General features: G+C 46.1%; 1 protein-coding gene and 1 non-coding gene across 8 annotated transcripts; both read right to left on the reverse strand.

Moving 5' to 3' along the window:
• Positions 1-21,985, reverse strand: TENT5C (terminal nucleotidyltransferase 5C). 7 transcript variants are annotated; one of them, XM_070267129.1, is made up of 3 exons: positions 21,179-21,719; positions 19,973-20,091; positions 1-5,451 (listed from the first exon to the last, which is right to left on the reverse strand). In XM_070267129.1, exon 3 carries the CDS (start codon positions 5,423-5,425, stop codon positions 4,250-4,252), a length of 1,176 nt encoding a protein of 391 aa, XP_070123230.1. In that variant the 5' UTR covers positions 5,426-5,451; positions 19,973-20,091; positions 21,179-21,719; the 3' UTR covers positions 1-4,249. The 7 variants fall into 7 exon arrangements, with proteins under 7 accessions (XP_070123230.1, XP_070123228.1, XP_023497103.1 ...); XM_070267127.1 differs by having other exon boundaries at positions 20,654-21,528; XM_023641335.2 differs by having other exon boundaries at positions 20,843-21,248.
• Positions 21,742-21,876, reverse strand: MIR8970 (microRNA mir-8970). The gene has a single exon (NR_127976.1). It is a non-coding gene; the product is annotated as a microRNA mir-8970 (primary transcript).
• Positions 21,986-25,218: the final 3,233 nt, after the last annotated feature.

A 25,218-nucleotide genomic window follows, 5' to 3' on the forward strand; every position in this document is an offset into this window, starting at 1 on the left:
CTCAAAGCTTTATTTCATCAAGTTCTAACACATGGTGCGTTGACAAGTAATTTCACCTGCATCATGTAAGAAGGTCAGGGACCATTATACCAAAGAGGAAACCTCATACATCCTAGGCACCGCAGAGAAATTAGTCTTTCAAAGGCTATGCAAATATAGAACAAAAAAGCTTCCAATTTAGTCTAATTAGTAACCTTACTTTTCATCTATATTAATTTGGAAATTGATAAAAAATTTTCCTAATGCAGCTATTTTTTTTAATCCATTAGAAAAAAGAGAGACCAGATGGCTTGAGTTTTAAAACACCCACAGATCCGTATTGTTTAACGACTTCCTCTTTAGCGGATGGTCTTCTCACCTTCCTATGCAAACACACATGACAATTTGCACCAACTCTCATTAGCCCAGGCAAACCTCCAAGCATTTTCTTTTGTTTACACTTAAACTATTTTTTTGTTTTTGAAGTGATAGGTAAACAAGTTTAGAACTTGAACTCACAGAAAAGCACTTTTTCCCTGGTCCTCACTTTGGAAGTCTCCACGAATAATCCTGTAAAATTGCCAGGCTTTTTTAAACACATCCCCCATACACACCTCCCTTGGTCCTCTGAATGTAATCGGATGCACTGGCATACGTTCCAAAGTCAGCTGTGACATTCTGCTCTCTGCCAGATTAAGGATACAATCTAACCTTGGCAACTGGAAGTTTCTTGACCCTACAGAATCCACCCAAAGGCTTCTCCCCAGTGTGAGCCCCAGTCAGATACCCAAGAAGTAATGGCCCCAGTGAGTGTCAGGGTCTCTTCTCACAACTGGAGAACCATCATTTATTTTCTGGAAGAGGACGTCTGAGCTCAGAATCTAGCTGTATCCTAAAACATGGTGTCAGTACCAGAAAGTGAACTAGAAAGGAGGTATTCCTACAGTTAGGAAGTTGCTTTTGAGAGGCACCATTTCCCAAAGTTAACAATGCAGCACTAGCTAAAAGCCTAACCTACCATGAAGGTAAGGGGCCAGTGCTAGTTGGGAGGCTGGAGGACAAGCAGATTTGGGGCTTCAGCAGTTTGATTATTAATGCGTCACCACAAAACTCAGGTTCCCACACAGCTTACAGTGACTCAAATCCCCAGGGAAAAATCAAACCGGGAAAAAGAACTTAAATGCCAAACCACATCTGTTACCATATGTCAGGACCCCAGCATCTTTCCTACCTGACTCTCCCCATCTGCCAGGTTGTCCCAGGGGTGGGCCACGCCACATTCCATGTGCAGCCAGCAGGAACCCCGACTTGGAGGTGTTAGTGATATAGAGTTTAGTTTCAGAGTTGAAGTTATTGAGTGAGGAATAGTGTCTTACTGCCAAGGTAAGAATTAAGGGTGAGACCGAAGCTCGAGGCCAGGAATTTCATGTGTACCCTTCTGCCAACACAGGGTGAAAAGGTACTGTTTTAACCTCACTGCTGCTCAACGCAATTCCAAGCAGCAGGCTGGGGTCACAAGCTGCATACCTGCAGAAAGCATCAGCAAACTGTTCAGAGTCCTAAAGCAAATGAGACAGCTTAAACTGATATTAGAACTTGCACTTGAACTTTAGTGCCCTTGGCCACTGCCAAGTTTCATGTTATTCAACACACAAAAAAGAGGCAGCACTGGACTCAGTACAAGTTCAGAGTACCTGGTGCTTGTGGGAACAGAACGAAGGGCAGGTTTCAGCTAGAATTTCCAGACACCTGAAATTCAAGGTTACCTGGTCCATCTTGAGGCAAGCAAAAGGCTTGCAGAGTAGGTGAAGTCACCACTAGACCAGGGTGGTATTTTAAAAGCACAGCTTTGGTGTGTGGCTTTTTACCCTGATGGTTCTACCATACGTCTACCCTCAGACTCTAAAATAGGTGGGCTGACTAAGAACGTCAGATGAAGAGACTCTACCAAGATGGCCATCTTGCAATGGTGGTAAAGAACTGGGGGGTGGGGAATTTCTAGCAACTTCTGTGCTTCCCTTCATCCTCAAAGGATGATTAGTACCAGACAGGAAAAAAAAATAAGCAAAACGAACTCTAAGGACAAACTGGAAATTTAATTACTTGACATGGTTCTGATCCTATCTTCACCTGGAGCCTCGTTACCCTGGTCCCCAAGCCTCCTAGTAGAAGCAATACTGACTTCTGTAGTAAGTGCTTATGTTGGCGGCTTCATCACATTTCAAAGCTTCGGTTAAACAGATCTGTCATTTTTATGCAAGCAACCACGATGGCAGCCTTTTAAGGTCATGGATGACCACGTTGAGATTCACTTTTCATTGCCCCCCTTTTAACACTGAAGCACCATGGGGTCCCCCTCAATGTAGAACCAGCCTTGACTCAAACCCAGTGAATTCAAACACAACTCTGGCCCACGGGGAAACAGGAGCTGGTTACACTAAGAAGTGGCTTTGATTCGCCTAATGCAGCATAACATGGATACCAGCTAAGCCGTGGGTTTCAGTCATGCCACATCTCCTTTTAGGAGGACCAAGACATCACATTCCAGAAAACACCTGAAAATATAATCTTTAGAAAAAGGTAAACCACTCATTTTCTACTAAACATTTCTGCATTAAGGTAAACTTCATTGCTTAAAGCAAGGAGAAAGCAATCACTCAGGGCTTGGGATTTTTACGGCCACAGGAGAAAGAAGAATCAGGGGCCTGGATTTGATTGAATCGTGTTCGAAACCAAGCTGGCTGGCAACTCTGAGCTTTTTTGCCCTTGATCCTCTAAAGTGATGCTTTCTAAGAGATCCCACAAAAAGTTGCCAAACACAAAATCCCTTACCTAAACCTACGGGGCAAGCAACAGTAGCCTAGAACTCTCCCACTTAGTAAGCTTGCTTTAGACTAGAGATTAACACTGTTTTCCTTCTAAAGTGCAGAATATAAACCAGTTGGTCAAATCCACCAGAATAAGGAAGAGTATTCTTCAACCACTCCGTTCTTCCTCAAATACACCAGAATCAATCACCGCAAGGTGCCTCGGTAGTTTCTATGCACACAAGACCGGACTGCATGCTAAACCTCTACCCCACGCACAGCACAGGGACAGCAGGCTCGATTCTCAAACAATCTGAGGCCAAAGAACTCTGCCCGTAAGAGCGGATCATCCCACGGGCCACTCGGTTCTATTGAAGTTCCTGAATTCATCTGCTGTCAAAAAACTTAGAGAAGGAAATCACTATTTTTGAAAAAACAAAAACAAAAAAAATATCACCAAAGTACGCCAGAAAAACAGCTTGTCTTACTTGGAATGTGACCAAAATGGGTTTCCAATTAAAACACAGGAAGACCCTCATGTCAGTTACCAAAACAACTCTAGACTCAGCACAATCCTTAGTCTTAGGAAGAGCAAAATGAAAGTGATGAGTTAATGAAGGAAAAAAAAGTGTCATTCAATAAGATTTCCTTAAAGAAAAAGAAAATTGAACATTCATGTTTCCTATTTACAATCACCCTCCCACCACCACCACAATTCTACTTTAATATTATGTTCCACATTTTATTTTGTTTTCAAGTTACATTTCAAGAAAAGGTCTTTTTTTTTTTCTCAGCAAATCTCACAATTCCTCGTGATAGCACAGCATCTACACCACGAACCACTTCCAATCAGATCTCAATCCTCCAGCTACTGGCTTTGGTTTATTGATGAAAGAAATCCTCAGCTCTGCTGACAGGGAATAAACATAAGCAATTTAGTCCTTGAACAAAAATTAAGTCACAAGAGCTCCCTCATGTTTACCATTTTCTGCCTGACTAAAATTGATACAAGAAAATAGACTATTAGCACAACTTTCATGTAACTGCTGAGAATCCCAAGTGAGGGCCAACACAGACTACTCTAGGCTCAAGTGAGAAGACAGGTAGCTCAATACTTCTCATACACCGCCCAAGCGTGTCCCCAGTCTCGATTATTGCACGGAGCTCAAATCCAACTGTGCTGATGTGTGGGACATGAGAAGTTAGTGTCTATCTTGGAAAGATATGGATAGGTCATACTTCCTATAGCATTTTCCAAAGTAGCACTGGAATAATGGGTCCCTTTAGGCTTGGCTCATGATACACTGTGGACCCATTCCAATGGGTACACAAAGAAAAAAAAAGCAGAATCAGAGCTGAGTTCCCCTTTAAAAGCCAAACACCTACATCTAAAAGGAGGCTCCCCTACCTGAGAGCCCTTGCCCTATTGGGGTTCCCACTGCGGAAACCCTCAGGTCTCAAGGTTAGTTACAGGGCAGCCAGGTAGGGTATGGCTGGCTATAGGTTACTGGAGGATGGGCAACATAGTAGTTGTTGAAGTTGCCATCACTGACATAAGGAGCTGGCTGGTAGTAACAAGTGACATTGGTGGCGTTGGGGATGATGTTTTGTTCCGCCAGCACGCGCAAGGCCAGGAGGGAGATGAGGTTCAGGGTCTGCCTCCGCTCGTGCCCCATGAGGCACACGGTGCTCTCGTTCACTACCCTGCGAAGGATCATGAGGTAGTCGTACTTGCTCCTCTCTTCTTCGGCAAAGTGGTTTTGAAGGTAGGTCTCCAACTTCCTTTGCTGTTCAAGGATGTCCGGGAAGTCGATGAAAAACCTAGAGCACATGTAACGCTCCAGGGTTTTGATTTCTTCCTGGTCTGTGGGCCTGAAGTCCCGCACGAGAAGGTTGCTGTACTTGAGCAGTCCCCCGCCCCTGATCTCCTCGGGGTTCTTGGTGGCGATCAGTCTGTTCTGCAGATGGTCGAAGGCTTCCTCGAAGTCCCCGTACATGCTCTCCCCGATCACGGTGGGGTGGAGGTGCTCGGAGATGGGGTTACTGGAGCAGTCATAGAAAAAGAGCAAAGAATCCAGGATGATTTGAAAAGAGTCCACGCTGAACTCAAACTGACGCCGGATGGAGTCGACGAATTTCAGCTCCACGTTCCTGCCGTTCTTGTTGGAGAGGGAGATTAGGCTCCAGCGGTCCGTGTCTGTGCACACCTTCACCAGCTTCTGGACATAAGCCTCCTTCAGAGTGACAGGACTGATTTTGAGCTTGTTTACACCCTCTGGCAGGAAGTTCAGAAGGGAGCACAGAACCACATCTCTGACCAGCTGAAATTCTGCCTCTGTGGGAAGAGCCACGTGAAAGATTAGGTCCAGGTCTTTGCAACCCAAGCCGTTGTCTTTGACCAAGACGTGGCCAGCTGCAGAGCCATTCAGCCGGACGTCCTGCACTTTGATGCCTGCCTCCTCCAGCTGGCTGCGGACAGTCTGGACGATGTCCTTCAGAGTTATCTCCAAGGTTGGAAAGTTGCCTCGTCCATGGATGGGGACGACCTCAGTCAGGACCTCGTGCAGCCGGCTCACCTGATCCCAGTTGAGCACGCTGAAGGACACACAGTCCCTGGGACTGCCACTCTCCTCTGCCATCTTGGGGGATGTTCTTGCCAGGGGAGCTGCAAGTGAGGGATGAGAAACAGAGTTAGAATTCACTTCTACATGGCAAAGCAGCTCGAAGGACTCAGAGAAGAAGGTGATTTATCTGTGAACACTTTCCTGTAAAATAGTAATAAACGGCACCTACTGCTAGGTGTTGCTGTGAGGATGAAATGAGTTAAATACATAGAGAGCAGTGCCAGCACGGAGTAAGGACAAAATACACATAAACTTACCCTAGACCAGATTTGATAACTGCATAATTCTGTTTTAAGTGGGTTTTGTTTGTTTGTTTTGTCTGCATGAGGATGGGGGTGGAGTGGGCTGGTTTGTGTGAAGGGAACAGACAACCTTATTAAACCAAGTATCCTAAACACAGCATTACTTAATAGAGGGCCTATAGGTTTTGCTGGTTTTCCTTGTTTTCTATGGGAATGACCTCTCCTGCTTTTGGCTCCCTCACTACATCCTGAACTGGTCGATACCTAGACTACAATGCCCACACACAGAACATGTGATCCACAAAAAAAGACTCCCTTCACTCCACGAATAGACGAATTCTCAACTCTGGGCTACAAGCACACCAAGAAGAGGGAGTGGGGTCAGTCCTGCTGGAATCAAGTACACCGATGCCCTGTTAGCAAGACTCTCATGTCTCTCACTTACAGGAGCAGCCTGCCCCATAACACACACTTCTGTTCTCCAGGGTAGGACCAAGGAGTTGTTTGGATGACAAAATTCCTGGGTAACAAAGGGTTAGGCCAGCTATGTGGTGGAACCGCACCACCCAGCAAGGAGGGGCTACATGGGATGTGGGAAACTTCCTCAGGGCAGTGTGATCCTTCCACGGGATTGTGCAAAATAGTGAAAAGGTTTTGAAATCTTGCAGCTACCTAAGATGAAAAAAGTTAGCCGTCAGTACCAGGAGAAAAACATCCCTTCTCACACTTCCCCTGCTAGAACCACAAAGTTACCAGAGCAATTTTCAGCTAAGTTATACTTTTCAGAAAATGAAACACAACAGATGCCTGAAAATGCTAACATATAAAAACAAATACTGATATATTAGAAAGTCAAGGTGCCTGCAGCTCCACATGGGTCAGATGTTCGCTAGATGGACACAAGAGTTGGAACAAAAGGTCAAGGTGCTGTCCTCAGACCTCGCCGTGAGCAGACAGTCTTCTCACAAGCTTTGCCTCTCTGACTCGCTACACACACGCAAACTCCATCTCCATGACGTCTACAGTTTCACTGTTTGGAAGCTGCTGCTTTTGAATGCACATCCAGCATGCACTGTCCTGGGCTTCCAACTTAAATTTTAGTCTCACACTGGTGCCAGGGATCCTCGCCTTATCCACAGTGCTCAGATCAATGGGATGGTTATCACTCAGTGTTGGGGCACCATTGGATACACCAAGAGGAGCTTTCCAGGAGCTGGCCATTAAGAAGGGGGGTGAGAGCACAACATATCAATACAAAGCAGTGTGTGGTAGAAAGAAAATGTAATACTAAGGCAGAAGAAAGGAGTGTCCCTTGACTGGGGTGAACAGGAAGGCCACAGAGGAGTGAACTTATGGGGAGGGGACGCAAGCCAGTGGAAAGGCAACGTGAGCTCTCAGCTGGGGCTGAGAGGCAGAGGCAGCATGCGGCTGAGATCTGGCGAGCCGTCCACTCTGGCCATCAAGCAGCTCTCCCCAAGCCAGATCACAGGCTCCCTTCAGTACAGGGTTAAGGGACTGAATTTGCTTGCCTGGCAAGGGGAAGGTTGACCACGTGATCAAAGCAGGCACTAGGAAGCCCAATCTGGGGGCGACGAGCTCTCCTCTGCTTACTACAGAAGAATACTTGGAAGGGGAAAATGAAAGTTTCCCTTCAAACCTGTTTGGACAGCATTACAGAGCCCTAGGCTTTCTAGATCATCTTCCCAAAGCACCCCTAAGTTAAGGATACCAAGCTAAATTTGTGGCGAAATGCTTAACATTTATTGTGGCTGGCATTTGACTTCAAGTCAGAGTTGGGACAGTAGAGTTCTTTTTCATGTGCTCTATAAACACTTGGTTCTTTGTGGCCCCTTTATGATTAGCATACAGTACACCTGTGCCTATTATACAGTCATAGACGATTAAGTTCAAATGATCACAGAAAGGTATGGCTCTAGCTTCGTTTGGAGACACCGCAATGCTATGATGTGGTGACACAGGTTTCTGCCACGTAAGCTGATCCACCTATAGAAATACAACCTGCTTTACCTTGTGTGAACCTGTTATTGTGCTTCCAAGGCTCACACTTACGATATAGATATGAGAAGTCACACCAATGGAGGAGCCTCAATTCAATCAGTACTTGGAATAGAAGGAACAACTAATTTTAAGAAAATCTCCAGGAAGAACGTCAGTAATGTTGCAGAGGAGAACAACTGTAGGAATGACTTTTGACTCATGCCTTTTTTAAAAGTTGTTGAGCAAAGAAGTCATCTAGAGTTAATGTCAGGACTACTCCCCCCCCAGAACAGTGGTTCTTAAGGTCAGAGGAGGGGCTGCTAAGACCACTGAGAATCTGACGAAAGCTCTCTCCTTCTCTGGGGAGGGAGTGGAGGCAGGGAGAATGTATGCAAGAGAATTTTCATATATTTTTAAAATCTCTGACCTGGTAGCAGAGTCAAAGTTAGAAGCTGTTACAGACTAAAAATTTGTAAGGTTCATATAGGAGGAGAAGCAGGGATAGCTAGAAAAGTTACGAAGACAGGAATGACGTATACCAGCCTCGTAAGGGATATTATGAAACCACAGTCACTGAAGCAGTTTGGTGTTAGTGCAAAAAGACAGAGAAATGGGTGGAACAGAATGTTTAAAATCTAAAAATCAAACAAGTAAAGGTGGCTCCTTATCTTGTACCAAACTAAGATCTAGATGGATGAATCAAAGACAAGTATAAAAAGAAGAAACCTTACAAGTACTAGGAAAAAACATGGAATTTATATAAACTTACTTACAAGAGTAGGTAGTCCTTTCTAAATCACATCAAACCTAAAACTCAGAAAAAACGGATACATTTTCCCATATAAAAATGGAAGTATCTACATGGTAAAAACAGCATAAAGAAGTCAGAAGACAAAACTAGGAAAGTATTTGTCACATTAGGCAAAGTATTTATTTCGTTAATGAATAACGAATGCCTACAAATCATAAATACTAGAACCCCAATAGAAGAAGAGGCAAAGGACATGAGCCAGTGGCTCAGATGCATAACATAGTCAACCTTGCCTTAATGCATGGGCAAATTAAAATCCCCATGTATCATTTTTATCTATTAGATTGGCAAAGACCAAGAAGCAGACACCTTTGGTACACAGCCTGTAGGCTCTCTCTGGAGAGCAACATGGGACTCGCAATTGTAAGTGGACATACTTTTTGGCATAGTGATTCTACTTCTAGGAAGTCTACTTTGGACTTTATCCTATGGGTAGATTACAAGGATATTCACTGGAGAATTATTTATAAAACTATAAGTAGTCATCAGCCGAAGAAGGTTAAATGATTTGATGCATGTGTATAACAGTACACAAATGCATGCAGTCGTCCAAAAGAATGGTGGCAACTCTATCTGTATGAATGTGCAACACTTGTCAGATTTATTAATAGGAAAGCAAGCAAAAAACTACATGCGTAAAAGCACAAGTCTCTACTTATCCAATCATAAAAATCTCTGGAAGGTCACACAAGAAGTTCAGCCCACACCAAATATCAGCTCTAGGTAAGGGGACAGGGGATGAAGAGAACTTATTTTATCCTTTTTGAATTTAGAACCTATACATGTATTAGTTGAAAAAAGTTAAAATCTTATGAGCCATGTTGTAAAATCTTTCCCCTATGAGCCTTCTATCCATTTATGACCTTATTTACTGCCTTCTGCTCCTTTCCTATTCCTCCCCATCATCCCCGCCCCCATGTGCCAAAATCAAATACACTTAGAAGCTCCTCCTTAAACGCTGATCTCTAGAGAGGTGGGCAGGGGAGAAGGGACTGGTTTTCCTCTAGAATAGCTTTTAGGCAAGTCTCTGCTTATGCACTATTTAAAAGAAGATGTCCATTGCTTATCCAAAACTTTCAAAATAATGGCTAAGCCATCTCATCTAGCCCCGTTCTATGTTTGTTATCCAAAAATGTCTTTTGTAGTTTTAGAAGAATTGCCCCTTCTCATTTCAGACATATTATAGCCACCTTCATGAGACTGTTATATTGATTACTGGCTACAGATGCCAGAACCTTCATAAACGCATAAACACATTTTCAGGAATCTAAGATGTCTGAGGTTGGCATCTTCCATGTCAACTTTTTCTGACACATATATGAATAATGAAGATAACTTCTGGAAAAAAGTTTCCATAAAAGCACAGTGTGAGACATAACAAACGCCAAATCCATGATGTAGTATCTTTTAAAAATAATCAGCTATTGATACTTACTACTTATTTTTTGTTTGTTTGTTTTGGTTAGGAAGATTGGCCCTGAGCTAACATCTGTTGCCAATCTTCCTCTTTTTTTTTTTCTCCCTAAAGCCCCAGTACATAGTTGTATATCCTAGTTGTAAGTCCTTCCAGTTCTTCTATGGAGGACACCACCACAGCATGGCTTGGTGAGCCGTGTGTAGGTCCACGCCCAGGATCTGAACCAGCAAACCCTGGGCCGCCTAAGTGGAGTGTGTGAACTTAACCGGTACACCACCAGGCTGGCCCCTGTGGTGTAGTTTTTAATTCTCCCAGTTCCCCATGATTTAGATGTAGAGTAGCTCGAGCTACTGAAGGCTCAAATTTAGGCTGGGCTCATATTTGGTGCTTAGCTCATTAGACGAGCCCAAAATAAGTTATTAATACCCATTAGAAAGGAATTCTTTGTTTCTCTCACCCATCCAAACAATTCTGAATATCAAAAGTACATTTTCGAGTTACTTAGACAAACATTAGTATTACTAGAATAAATCCAAGCCACAAGCCCTTAGTGCTTAGATAATACACCAGAGCTTAGTGAACAATTTTAGTTTTAATTAACCACTTGAAACCAACGTTGATATAATCCCCATATAAAAGAATCACGTGAAACACACATTCCCAACTCACGAAAGGCCCTGGTCAAAGGCAAATTCTAGTTAGCAAATTAATGAAATGATGACTAGAAAAAAGTTAATTTGAACTCTGGTAAATTCAAACGAAAGCGCTTGATTTTCCTTCTACCGTCTGAGAGTCAGAGTCATTGCATTTTCCCAGTGGAAAATGGGAAAGGGGGGAACTGATTTGAAAATTCAGGCATCTTTTTACAAGTGAGGATGACCAACTGCCTACTCCGTTCAAGCTACTTAATCCTCTAAGAAACCTGACTCGTGACGAACGGCGATCTCAGGGAGCTGAGTCCCTCCTGTCACCCCGCTGTAGCAGAGGGCAGAATACACACACTGAGAGCACACAGGTGTGCAGAGATGGCAGCAGAGGGTGAGAGGACAAGACAAACAAGGCCCGAAGATTAAGCCAAGCTCCCTGAGGACAAGTGGGGTCTAACTTACCTTTGTTTCCCACTGCCTGGGACAGAGCCACACAAGGCTGGTACATCTGAAAACCCATCAAAAAGAAAATAAAAGAGAGCTATTTCTAGTCCTGCTTCATAGCTTATCTCGATCCCAGAAAGAAGAACGACAGAGGCTAGGTAAGCGTTGGGGGGCCTCAAGATGGGCAAGCAGCCGGCAGACGGACAAGGTGGAGAGAAGAGCGCTCAGAGCACTCCCGGGCCTCCTGGTCAAAACAACACTGATTCCTCCCTGTGCCTGGTGTTCGACGCAGACACTGTCCGGAGAGTCCCTGATATATGCAGAGACGCACATCCACGAAGTTAAGTCTAGGTCTGTCATATTTAACACGAAAGCTCAAGACGCTGTGGTCCACAAGGCATCACAGAAGTGCTGAGGTGTGAACTGAGGCCCTCTCAGCTACTGCAGCCCTCCATCCAGTCCAGAGACAAGGAAACTACCCTCTTCCTCTGACCCTGCTAGGGGTTTAAGGATACAAAAGAAAGTGAAACACATCTCAGCGCTCCTTTGATAATAAAATTCCCTTTCACTGTTACCGAATGTCACCTCAAAATCCTGGATCTTCCTAGTAACACGCTCCAGCCCAGGGAAAGAGACCCAGCCATAGGCAAGGGACCAAGCCTGGTGACAGGCTCTAAGGGAAGTGTGTACACAGAACAAAGACACTTGCCGTCCCCAGCTCCTGGCCAAGAGGGGACCCATGCACCCATGGCTGGCATCTTCCCCACAAACTCTTCTCCCCCATGTGCAACAGAAGACACTTTATGCAAAAAGAAACCATTTCATTGCATATAAAAGCCTAGAGAATTCAGGCAGAAGTGAAAGTGGATGGCAGTACTTGTCAAGTATCCCCCTCCAGCTCCTCCCTTAGCTGGCCGAGGGAATGGGAACCAGGACTCTGGGCCTATTTTCTTTTTTCCTATAAAATGAAGGTGTAGGGGTGTGTGTGAAAGCAAATGAAAGAGTACTGAGTACGAGCCACTTCACATCAATTCCCATTCAATCCTCACAAGAACTCTGAGGAAGCTACAACTGTTCCTTTCCCAGAAATTAAGGAAGAAGGATCGGAAAACATTAAGTGAATTGACCCCAGATCCTCAGCTCCCCAGCTAGGGTTCTAACTCTTGGAGCTGGCAACAACTTCCACCAAGCTCAAGTTGTACCACTGATGGGGTGAGGGCAGCAAGACCACACTACAAAGCCACATGTGTGCTAGAATGACCAGTTCTTGCTGCTACTAAAGTGATGTTTTCTAAAACAGAGATAGTATTGGTTCTACCCAAACAAGAAGAAAGCAACCTTCTGTTAAATAAATAACTGTGACACCTTATCTCCCCATCGCTCCTTATCCCCACCGTACATGCTGAAGACAGCAGAGGTCAAGTCAGTCACTCTTTACTACCTGCTTTAGTGCAGAGTCCATCTGAGCAAAGGACATGAGTCAGGGTTCATCCTCAAGGACACCAAGGTGGCTTGCAGGTGCCTCTCAGTGAAACAGCAGAGAAGGTAAACTCACTGTCCATGATGGGAAATCCCACTGCTCAACGGAGATGCTCATCAGCTGTTTCACAACATAAACATCTTACTAATCCTACCCACATCCCTTTCCCACAGGGCTAATGTCACTACTTCCTCAGAACCTCCAGCATTCCCTGACAGACACACAGCCCTCCAGGGGCTCTTGTGTACCGAAAGCCAGAGCCAGAGGTCACCAAATGTGCCTTGATGTGTAGCCAGGTGCCCTAAGGAGCCACCAAGCTCCATTTGATAGACAGAGAGGCAGTGTTGTAAGGGCTTTATCTGGGCCAATCCACTTGATTCCTACAACAAACCTGTAAGGGAGAGTTCACCCCTTGACAGATGAGGAAACTGGGGAACAAAGAGGATGCACAAATTGTGAACTGTCCAAGGATGCACCACTGGGAAGTGGCAGAAATGGGATTCAGGAGGCTTCCTAGGAGGTGGATAGCTTTGGTGTAGGTGTTGGGGTGGGGGGAGGGCTTTGAAGATAAGCTGGTGGCTCAGGTGGGTGCAGGAAGCAGATAGCAATAAGAGGAAGGAAAGCAGAGAAAGGTATGGAGGTTTTTTACAGAAATTGGCAGGATGTGCTAAGGCCCCCTGAGTCGGGTAAGGCCAGAGGGCAAGTGCTAAACCAGGCGGAAGCATTTAGAACTAAAGTATCTATCAACTGCCAGTACAGAAACTTTCTCCCTCAAAGCCATCATGGGTTTTGGGGGTGTATGCAGCCTGGCTGGAGCCACCAGAATTGAGTATAACTAAATATAGAAATGTTAATGTTTGTTTTAAAGGAACAACGGCTGAGAGATAAGGCCTACGACCCTCACTTCTGAGGGAGTTCCAGGATGCTGGCTAGGTTGCTAGGCAGGGGTGACTTTAGAGAAAGCAAGGCCAGAAGCGAGAGAGAAGCCAGAGGCTAGAGAAGCTTGATAGTCAGGTTGCTGGACAAGCGCTAAGAGGAAAAAATAATGGCACAGGAAGGAGATGTTAGGAATGGACTGATGCTGATCTGGATCTGCAACTAAGGCACACTGCTCTGCTCGCAGAATACAGGAACAACTGCTCGGATTCACTCTGGTGGCTGGGAGATCAGCAGCGCAGATGTGCTGACGTAGCAGCAGAACAGGACACTCCCTGCAGACAAGAGGGTAACTTTATCAGATCCAAAAAACAGATAACCCAACTGGAGCAGAAGAAGGGAAGCAAATTTGCAAGAAGTGACCAGCACCTCGAGGGCTGTCACAGGAAGGAGAGCTGAAACAGAACTGAAAACAGAAACAGCCTGGAACAGCCTGACAAATGCGTGCATGCCGAACCTGAGCCTGGACACCTGCCAGTGAGACTTTTCCCACCTGTGTAGTTTGACCCTTGGGAGTCCTTCATCCTTGAGAAAAGAGCCAGGCGCTTTGAGTGACTTGATACACGCAGCAGCAGATAAGTGGGCAGAAAGGAGAAAAACCAGGGTCAAAGTGGATTTGGCCTTCTAAAGAGACATCCTGCCTCCCTCCTTGAATTCCTAGGGGGCTGAAGGCCAGGAGTTATCAAGGACCAGGGGGCAGCCTGAGGAAGACTTTCATCTGCTAGCTGCCAGCCCCCTCACCAGGGCCCCGGGACCCACAACAAGGGAGGAGACCACATTCTGGAGACTCCTCCACTGCCCCCAAACATAGTTAAAAAGTTACAGATAACCAAGGCACACACCTGTGTTTAATGTACATGGAGAAAGAGTTTAGATTAGCAGATGGCCCAAACCAATAGAACCAGATAAAATAGTGCCTTATTTTTTAAAAGGACAATATATTTGGTGTTAACTTTTTCCAAGAAGCTATTTTTACAGTTGCCCACTCAAACACCCACAGACACATTCTACCTCAGTTCAAAGAAATAACTGCCTATACCACAAAGCTGTGAAACCACAGGTGGTCTTTTCTCACTCCCAGCTCGATCACATTCAGTCAAGGTCTCAATCTATTTTCTCAGAGTTATCAGCATCCTCCTAGCCATTTAACACCGATGTTTACTAGAGCCAAGAAATTTGGTTAAATTCCCACAGCAACTGGGATGCTGCCTGGTCCTGGACCGAAGCAGAAGCGGGCTGCAGAACCTACAGCTGCCTCCCTCTGAACCAGGCTTTTCCAGTCTGAGGGGCCCTCACAAGTCCTCACTTCCCACCAATGGCAAAATACAGTCTTAATGGTTATCAGTGATTGGGCTCTATCCACAGGCACCCGCCCTAAGAAGAGTCCAAGCAGAAAGCTCTTTCCCAGACTTTCAAAACAGGGAGCTTAAGCAACTGTGGCTGCAGAGATAACGCCGGGAGAACCAACGCTGCGGCTGCAAAACAGCCTGAAACAGAATCAAAACACTGGTTCAGATATTCTAACAGCGACGCCACAGAAGTTCAAGTGCTTAAAGGAATACCTTGAAATCGCTGCAAATGTAAACATTAACAAGGTCAGAACACAGACATCTTTAGAAGGAAGCTAAGCACAGAAGCCTTAATTTTTCCAAGGTACCAGCATCATTAAGAGCCATCGACACAACTTGAACTGGAAATAATTCTTGTTGCAACTTGGTACTGCGCTCCCCCTCCCACCAGATGCCTCTTTCTAAACCAGAGATGTTACTGGTCTGAACTCATTAAAGAGATCCCCAGAGCCGGCCCTAGTGTTCTAGAGATTAACTAGACTGAGGAAAACAGGACAATTCCTAGAAGGAGAGTGTTTACTGTAAGGATGCCCAAGTTGACACACAATCCACAGGGTTTAAGGCCTCACAGCCTCCAGGTTTTACGAGGGTTGCATCCACAGGCTGCTTTACCATCTGGCTCTCCAGCTTAGAGTTCTCAATAGTTGTCAGTTGTCCAAAATGAGGACCTCAGTCTGCTCAAAGTCCTGCCTAGTCACTAGCAGCATCCCTGGAGCTTATCAGGAAAGGGATAAGCAACTCTTAGTCGCTCACATGCAGCACTTATCATACTTAAACACATACGCACACCCCCCACACACACATGTCTGAGCGCGAGCCAGCCTAATTACGCACATAGTTCTAGCCAGGCTTTCGTTTTGCACAGATCCTGCCCTGCGGAGTTAACATCTGAGTAACAGGTCCCGGACCCCCAGGTACTGAGCACGGCAGCAGCCCAAATGAAACATCACCAGGCTCAAAGCTCCCTCCGCCAAGATTATAAATGCTGCTAAGAACAGAAATTTGAGCAGGTGGGCAGAGTAGGGGGTGGAGGGCTGGGATTAAAGTGAAGGAGCTTGACGACGATGGGTAGCACCTATTTCTGCACCAACTGCACCTGAGGTGGCCAAACCACCTTCTCTTTGCTGTTCCTACACGTGTGGAGCTGTACGAGCCATTAACATAGCTCACTAGGACGATTATCATTAAATTAGCACTGACCAAGCCATGTGTTGTTGTCATTAGGCATCTCACAGACACCTTTTACTTGAAAGTTATTTCCTCTTGCATTTTCAACTTTTAATTGTTGATAAACCGTGAGTCCTAGTCCCCTGCCAGTTTGCAGATTTTATCTGCAGCTCTTTAAAATTCTATTACTTTATGATTATTTGCTAAGAAACTATAGAAAAACAAGAGGAAGAGTGCTGGACTAGGCATCAAACATCCGGTGTTTTAGTGTCAGACCTGACTCACAGGGTGAATGATTATCATCGGCCATGATGACTGAATTTCCTTTCATTCTTTCAAAGATCTGAGTGCCTACTGTGCTCCAAGCACTGTTCTAGGAGCTTATGACTGATCGGAGACCAAGAGGCAAAGATCCCTGGCCTTGGAGAGCTTAAAGCCCAGCTCACACTCCTCTTCCATAACTGTGTTAACTCTTGCCTCCACTCATGCAGAATCAGAATTACTGTTCAATACTGGCTCCTCAAGCCTCGTGTGGCCCTTGAGCCCCTGAGATGGGCCAAGTCCACAATGAGATGTGCTGTGAGCACAGGACACACTACTGGATTCCAAAGAGCCAGTATGAGGAAAACAAGTAAACTATTAATATTTTTACACTGATTATAAATTGAAATAATACTTGGTAGATGGCTTAAATAATATTACTAAAATTATTTTCACATGTTTATTTTTACTTTTTAATATGACTACTAGAAACTTGATTGTGGCTCTTGTTATATTTCTATTGGACGGTGCTGATCTATTGACCTTACTGCAATGAAGAAACTGAAGCCTGAAGAGATAAAGGTGCTGCCGGGACCAGAACCCAGGTGTCCTCATAACGAAGGAGCCTCGAGGCAGAGAAGAGGTAAGAATAAGGACCACAGGGGGCCTGAGCACCAGAGACAGCAGCTGTGCTGGTGCCCAGCCCAACAACCCTAGGCCGGCACCTGGACACAGAGCAGGTGCTCAGTGTCCACTTCTCTCCTTCTGGATCAGTGCTCTTCCTGCCGCAGCTACCACACAGCGCCAGCCAGCGGCAGTGGTCCTAATGCCCACCTCGTCAACCTCAAAAGCACACATCGGGATAGACGGTGTGTTTGGGGGTCAGGCGAGGTGGAGGACTGCCCTTCTCCCAGCCTCATGAGGGCTAAGGTGAGAGAAGCTGATGGCAAGGCGAGCTGGTGGGAGCTGTTCAAGATTCATGGATATTTTCTTCTCGAAATGTGTTTACAGGGAGCTAACATGGAGACAGATATGGGACTTCCTGTGCTCATCCCCCTGAAAATAAGATTTGAAAAAAACTAGACAATAAGGTAAGGCAGAATGGCAAAGGAGTATTGAAGAGGAGAGGTATGAGATAAGCGGTCCTCCAACGGGGTGAGACCAGAGCCTCTGAGAAGGGTCCCAAGCTGGATTAAAACAGAGTTTGGTGAGGAAGGACTAGCATTAATTTGCTCAAATACCTGAGTCAAGAATAACCAGAAGGTCAGAAAGGTACAGGTCCCGAGAAGGAGCGCAGCTTATGGAGGGAAGGGCTATCCCTGTGAGTTCGAAGGGTGGTGTCCGAGGTGCAGGGGCCACGGAACTGGCCAGGGACAGGGCGAGGAGCTCCGCCACTGCTCTCCGCGAGCAGCTGTCGGTGGGGCCCAAAACCAGGTCAGTGATGGCAATGGGAAACAAAGAAGGAAAAAGAGAAAGAATCAGCAGAACAGCGACCGAGTGACAGTGGAGAGAGAAAGGCTGAGTGAGCGGCATGAGGCTGGCGTTGGGTTGGATGGGCAGGATGGGGAGTGGGTGAAGGGAGCAGGTCTGGAGTTCAGCCTGAGGAGTTTCAGCTGCTGGCCAATTGCAGTCACTGCCCCTCAGCTCCAATCCAACACCCCTGAGGCCTCCATTAAAAAAAGGGACCCTCGGGCCGGCCTGGTGGCAAAGTGGTTAAGTTCGGGCGCTCTGCTTCAGCGGCCTGGGCTTCACTGGTTCAGATCCCAGGTGTGGACCTATGAACCACTTATCAAGCCATGCTTTGGCAGCGTCCCACATACAAAATAGAGGAAGATGGGCCCGGATGTTAGCTCAGGGCTAATCTTCCTCAAAAAAAAAAAAGGCCCAGAAACTGCCCTGCATTATAGGCTCCAATTGTTAGATCCAAAAGCTCCAGCACCTTAGCTCACACGGATGACGCCTACTTAAAGCATGCCTCCCTCTTTCAGTGGAATGGCAGTCGAATGCCAGTAGAGCACTGTATCTGGTTAACAAGAGCACCTTCTGTGTGCCAGGCCCTGCTCCAGGTGCAGGGAGTCAGCACTGAGCACAGATCCCTGCCTTCCTGGGGCTCACACGCCAGTAGCTAAGACAAACAAGCAAAAACTGGGGGCCTCGAGTACACTGTGTAGCTGACCCAGCTCCTCTTGCATCCAGAGCACTTCCACAGGCCTTTCCACATACCATTCCCTTGGCCTCCCCAGCACCTGGCACAGACTACTGCCTAGGAAGCACTTAACTACTTACTGACTCAATCACTGTTATCCATGGAATAAACACTTTACGCAGTTTAGTGACCAAGACTCCAAGAGGCTCTGGGACTAAAAAACATCCTACATTGCTTAGCATCAGCAACTATTTCTTCATACTATTAGTTTTTTCCTGTTGTTCCAAGAAATTCTGCAAACAGTTCTAGAACAGGCTACAGGGGCCAGCTGTACAAAATCTATTAATTTTAAACAATTCATAAAGCTTCCTTGTACAGTTGAATTATACAAAGATGCTTCCTCTAAACCATTTAAGTTCCAAATATAAGCTTCCTTATAAAGCATGTAGGGGAAAGATAAAACAGTTTGAGACCAAACGTCCTGGAAGCACCACAAGAGATCAGCCAAGTGGTTTTAAACACACAAATATTTCTTTAAATACAGAGGTGTCTGCTCCACCATAATACTGCTTATGCCAATTTAACGTGCTACAGTCAAAACACCAAGATGACAGAAAGCATTTTTCTATATTGCCTTGTTTACCTCAGCAACAACACAAAAAAGCAAGGGGCCTTATCTAATGAGTAATATTTTATCCCAAGTAACACTTCAGACTCTGCATTGCTTCCCCTTAATCCTTAAACACACACACAAAATGACAGATAAAGCCCAGAGTCTGGTGTGAGACCAAGAAACCCAAACACAACAACACAAATTTAACTTAACTCAAGAAATTAGCCTTGGCCTTCAGCAAGTTCTCTTGGTAACACAAAAAAAGTTTACCACATCCACTCAGAGCTCTTAGCTTGTCAATCTTTAGTAAATGTCCCCATACATACAACATATCCAAGATGAAAGATGAAGACAAGATACTATGTACTTGAGCAGTTAAAAAAACATAATGTCATTTTTAAATTTTGTATCAAATGTGTCCGGTTAGGGGCCCTGGGAGAACAAGGGCACTACAGTCCACTCTAAGTTATCTTCACTGCCAGGCGGTTCCTCGGACTTTCAGAAGTACGAGGACTTCTCTGTTCTCTGATGGGTAGTGCGAGATATGCACCATCTGCCCCGGCCTTGAACAATGGGGGTGGTAGGCTGAGTTCCTACTACTGGGAGATGGGGTAGGGGGGGGCAGGGGGAAGCTTCTGCAACTCAGGATGGGATTTTGATGAGCTACCTGTCCTCACAGTGGAGCTGAGGAAGCTAAGGGAGAGCCACTGGCGCTCAATGAAATCACGTTCATTCTGACAAAGAGGCCAAGAGCCAAAGCCTTTCCTTCAGAGGGACCCCAACTCAATCTCTTGATACAAGGTAGGCACTGTGTAAGAAATTCAACATAAAGAATGTTGCCATTAACTCTATGTACACACAGCAACTTATGAAATTAGGGACCTTTCTCTTGGGTAACAATTTAGAGCCCTCCTGGCAGAGAAAAAAAAAAATGTAACTTTGATGTTATGGGACTCTCCCCACTGCTACCTGAACCATTATATACAATATACCAAAATCTCCCTAAAAACTCTTTATTGAGAATAAATGTACTCCAAAGATATGCATATACCTTAAGACAAAGTTTCAGTTATCTCAAGTAAAAGCTTGACTCCCCAGATATGTTTTCCATCTACACAAACAAGAACGTCAAAGGACAGAAGCCCTGCTGGTCCAGCTCAGACTGCCTCCCTGAAAGGAAGAGAAAAGTCAGCATTCTCTGCTCCCCACCCCATCCCCTTCAATGGCAGGGTCTCCCTCTGAGACAACACCTCTGGGGATTTCAGACACAGCGCCATTCTTGGTAAGCAGTCCCAGCATCCTCGTGGCTGCCTGGCTTGCTTCCTTGCTGGCTGCCTAGCCAAGTTACTCACGTTTGAAAGGTTAGGGTAGACAACAATGGCCACTCTCATCTGCCCTGGAGGGCTGCTGGGCCAAGCCAGGAGTCTACTTTAGGAGGATTTAATAATCTTAACTTTATTTCCTGGAGAGGTTCAGGTTCCTAACCCACCTACCAAATATCCTGAATACTGTCACGGCACAAATGATTACATAGTCTTTACAAACGCTTACTGTAATAAGCGCACTTGAAGCACTCCACTGTTTGTGTGTTAGAACTCCATAAACAAAGTTAAAAAGGCAGCAGGACCCTACTTAAGACCAGGATTTGGTCTCCCTGCAGAAGCCTTCCTCCGGACAAAAAGGAGCGGGGAAGGGGACTGAGCTGGTCCCTCCCGCGGGGTCCAGCCCTAACCGTCGGTTCTAGAGAGGATGGGACAATTCGCGTTCTCCCGAGGAGCTCGCCTGGCATCTCTCCGGAACTCCTCCCTGACTTCGAGGCAGCGCCGTTTTGTTTTGTCGCCGCCGGCGTTCTGTGTTTAGGCGTCCCGGCTCCCAACCTGGACCCTCCAGGTTCGTCACCCTCCTCCGACTCCCCTCCCACCTTCGCGATCTGGACAGCGACACCTCCCGGGGCAGTCGCGCCGCTGAGCCACCCGCTGCACCGCTAGCGGTCAACTGACAGTCATGGCTTTTAGCCTACACCGTAAGCAAGTTTCGCTCCTAAAAGGGGAGGAACCAGGTCATAGACACCGTATTCCTGAGAAGTTTCCGAGAGAAGCGCAGCGCACAAGTCATTCGCTTGGATCACTCTGCTGCTCACGGTGCCCACAGTCTAGTGTGAGTTCAAGACAAGCTGAGGATCTCCGCCCGGTCCTCAAAACCGCTGCCTTGGCCCCGACCCTGGGAAGCGCCCCTCCTCTTCCCGCCTGACACATGCCCCTGACCGCTGCGTCTCCAACTGCGCCTTCCGAAACCGCCGCATTCGAATCCGCGCTCCGCCGGCCGGCGAGAGAGCGCGCGCCCGCGGGAGCGCTGGGGCGAACCCGGAGACCGCCAGCGAGGAGGGGGCGTCGGGGGCCCAGGGAAGCAACTGAAGGCCCGCATCCCGCACTCCTCGGCCGCCCCGCCCGCGCCTGGCCAGCGCGCAGCCCGCGGGAGTCGCGCAGCAGGAACGCGCCGAAGTTTGCCAAGCCCCGGCCGAAGCCTCCGGAAAGTTGCAGCTCCCTCTCGGAGCGTCTCGCCTGGTCCTCGGGGGCGGGGTGGGCAGAGGGGCTATCTTCGCCGGAGCTGGAGGGGAAGAAAGCACCGGGTCCCGGCACCTGTCCGCCCCATCCCTCCGAACCCCACGCCCTCTCCAGGCTCGGCGAAGACTTGAGCTCCACTCGGCGGGGACAGACCCTCGAGGGCAGAGCGCGCGGCTCTCTGGGGCCGCCGCATCCTCGCACCTTTAGAGGAGGGGGCTGTGGACTCACCTGGGCGGCGGAAGAGGAGACGACGGAGGCAGGTCTTTGGCGTGGGCAGCCCCCAGCAGGAGCGGCGCGGACACTACAGCCCCCAGGCAGCTGCACCGAATGAGCCGTAGCGCCGCCGCCCCCTCCGTTCTTATACTGCCTGGCCACGCCTCCGCCCGCCGCCCCCGCCCCTGCCCCTGCCCCTAAGCCTGCCCTCCCCGGGGAGCGAGGGGCGGGGCGGGGCGGAGCCAGTGCCCAAGGGATCCTTCCGCCTGGGCGCTGACGGCGAGGTCAAGAAGAAAGGTGCCCTCTGATTGGCTCTTTGGGTGAATGGTTGCCGAGAGACGAGTAAATCTTCGGCGGCCGGCAGGGGCCGCGGTGCCAAAAGAGGCAGCACTGCGCAGGCGCGATAGAGAGGGGCTGCGTCGTCACCCCCTTAACTTCGGAGTTCCTGGGACTTCCTCTTTTTCTACTTTCCACTACGCTCTTTTCCTATCACATAACTTTTCCTCTCAAGCTTTCCCCGTGTCTATCTCACTCCCTCGCAGGCCTGTTTTGCTTTTCTTTCTCTGGGGATTTTCGCGTTGATTCTCTCCAGAAGTGGGGAGTGAAACCCCCACGTCTACCTTCAGCGCGTATTTTGAAGTCGGAAAAAACTTATGGTTTCTGAGCCAGGGGAACTTTCCTGATTCCCCAAGGAATTTGGCTGGAGGTCACTGGGGAAAGTGCCTGCGCAGTTGGTTCTCTGGCCGCAGTTACCACCTGTGTGCAGTTAGTGGGTCTAAAGCCCTCGAGGAATCCATCACCAACCTGGCAACCGCGACAGCTTCCGCCCTCCTCGGAATGGCACAGCGCTTCGTGGTGTATGTTATATAACATGCAGGCGGGGCTTGGACACCATCCATTCATTCCATAGCAAGTGGTGTAGAGTCCAGGTTCTAAATTCAGATTAACCTGAGTTGAGCTCTCCATTCACCGCCTATCTGTAAAGCCTGGGGCAAGTAACGTAACCGTCTATAAATCTCCTCTTCCTTACCTGTATGATAGGACTAAAAATAGAACGGCTTCCTAGGGTTATATAAGTATTAAATAATAAAATGGAAAGCTGTTAGTGCAGTGCCTGATATTAGTGTGTGGTAAATGTTATTTAATCAAATACTAGCCGTTTTCATGTATCAAGAAACATTTATGAAGCTTGGGGTGGTGGGGAAAAAAGATTACTTTACTTCCCAGATGCACTTCTTCCCTACCCTGCCTCTCCCTCCCTGCCTGAAATAAGCGCCATTCTCAGTGTCTGCCAGGTTATAAAGAGTTCTCAAATATATGCCCGCCTTGGGGAGGGGGAGGTCTCCTGGAACATCAATGAGGTAGGATATCAGTATGAGTGCTTGTAGAGAAAGCCACAGTGACTCTCTTATTGGACATGAAATCAGGATATATGGTCTCGTTTGTGAGGTATAAATTCAGTGAGGTGCACAAAGCTTGTGTGTACAGAATGATGAATTTCTACATATGTGTACACCCACTTAGCTGCCGCCTGGATCAAGATGTAGAGCGTCTCCAGCTTCCTCATGCCCCTTCCCATTTAATGTCCCACAATGGTAACCACTATTCTGATCTCTATCACCATAGGGTAGTTTTACCAATGTTTGAACTTGATATGGATGAATTACACAGTACTTGCACTTTTGTATCTGGCTTCTTTCACTCAACAGTGTGTCTATGAAATTCATCCACATTGTTGCATGTAACAATGGTTCATTATTTTCCATTGCTGTGTATTATTTCATTATGTAAATATTCCATAATTTATCTACTCATTCTACTGGTGCTATTGGGTTGCATCAAGTTTTTGCCTATCATGGATAAAGCTGCTACAATCTGTTTTTCCCAAGCTTTATTGAAATATACTTGAGAAATAAAAATTGTATATATGTAAAGCATACCACATGCTGTTTTGATATACATATACATTGTGAAGTGATCACCACAACCTAGCTAATTAACATATCTATCACGTCACATAGTAACGTTTTGTGTATGTGTGTGTGTGTATGTGTGGTGAGATGCCTAAGATGAACTCTCAACAAATTTCAAGTGTATTATACAGTATTAACTGTAGTCACCATGCCTGTACATTAGATCCCCAGAACTTATTCATCTCACATAACTGAAGCTTCGTATCCCCTGACCTACAAACATTCTTATGCGTGTCTTTTGGTGGACATAGCATTTATTATGTTGGGTATATACTCAGGACTGAAATTGCAGGGTCATAGAGTATAGACGTATTAAGCTTTAAATATATTGTCAAACAGTTTTCCAAAGTGGTATAACGATTTATACTCCAACCAGTGAAAGGAGATTTCCTGTTGCTCCACATCCTTGCTAGTATTGGTATGTCAGTCTTTTTAATTTAAAAAAAAGGTGATGTGTATTTCATTGTGATATAAATTTACATTTCTCTAGTGGTCACTGATGTTGAGCAACTTTTTTTGGCTTATTGGCCATTTTGCTACCCTTTTAGTGAAGTGTCTGTTCAAATCTTTTGCCTGTTTGTAGGGAGTTGTCTGTCTTAATGATCTATGAGTTCTTTGCATATTCTAGATGAGTCCTTTGTCCAATATATGTATTACAGATACCTTCTCCTAGTCTGTGGCTTTCTTTTCCGTCTCTTAATGATATCTTTTGATGAACAGAAATCTTTAATTTAAAAAAAAGTGTAATTTATTAATCTTATTTTATGACTTTATTATTATTTTAAATATTGTATTATGACTATTAATCTTATCTTTTTTATATCCTGTTTAAGAAATCTTTGCCCAGCCTAAGGCCGTAGAGGTTATCTCCTTTGTTTTCTTCTAGGAACTTCATTGTTTTAACCTTCACATTTAGGTCTATGATTCATCTCTAATTAACTTTTTGTGCAGTTTGGGGTCAAGCTTTATGTTTTCCCATATGGATATCCAATTAGCTCAGCACCATTGGCAAGTAGTTTTGTTGAATGAATGAATATTCTTTGAATGAAAAATTCAGTTGAGTACAAAGTGACTGGTTACTTCAAATCCAGATTGTCCAGAAAAATCCAAGACACATGATCAGAATAAAACTAATGCAAGTTATTATATTACATTGGCCTTTGGACCATTTCTACTTTTTCAGTACCCCATGGACACCATTAGCACACATAGCCTCAGGGGAGAGCACAGGTCAGAAACTCTTGCCTAGAATTTAAGCTAGCATGGTTTGGTTCCACCTTTGCTTAGGTAAAATTTTGTTTAGCTCCCTGACCTGTGGTAGGGAAGGAGGGGAGAGCCAAGAGCCAGAAAAGAAATTCATTATTTGCATATGTGTATATACTTTTCCTTGGGCCCCCTTTTATTCCTGGGGCATTACTTGACTTTTCTAGAATTTTCTTTGTTTTTTTGTTTGTTTTATTTCTTAAAATACACAGTGTTCTTTCTACCTCATAAAACTGTAACACCCTGGAGCTGGAAGGAGTCTCAAGGAGTTGCCAGGTACTGCC

Source organism: Equus caballus, chromosome 5 (genome assembly GCF_041296265.1).
Source record: "Equus caballus isolate H_3958 breed thoroughbred chromosome 5, TB-T2T, whole genome shotgun sequence".
Classification (NCBI taxonomy): Eukaryota; Metazoa; Chordata; class Mammalia; order Perissodactyla; family Equidae; genus Equus; species Equus caballus.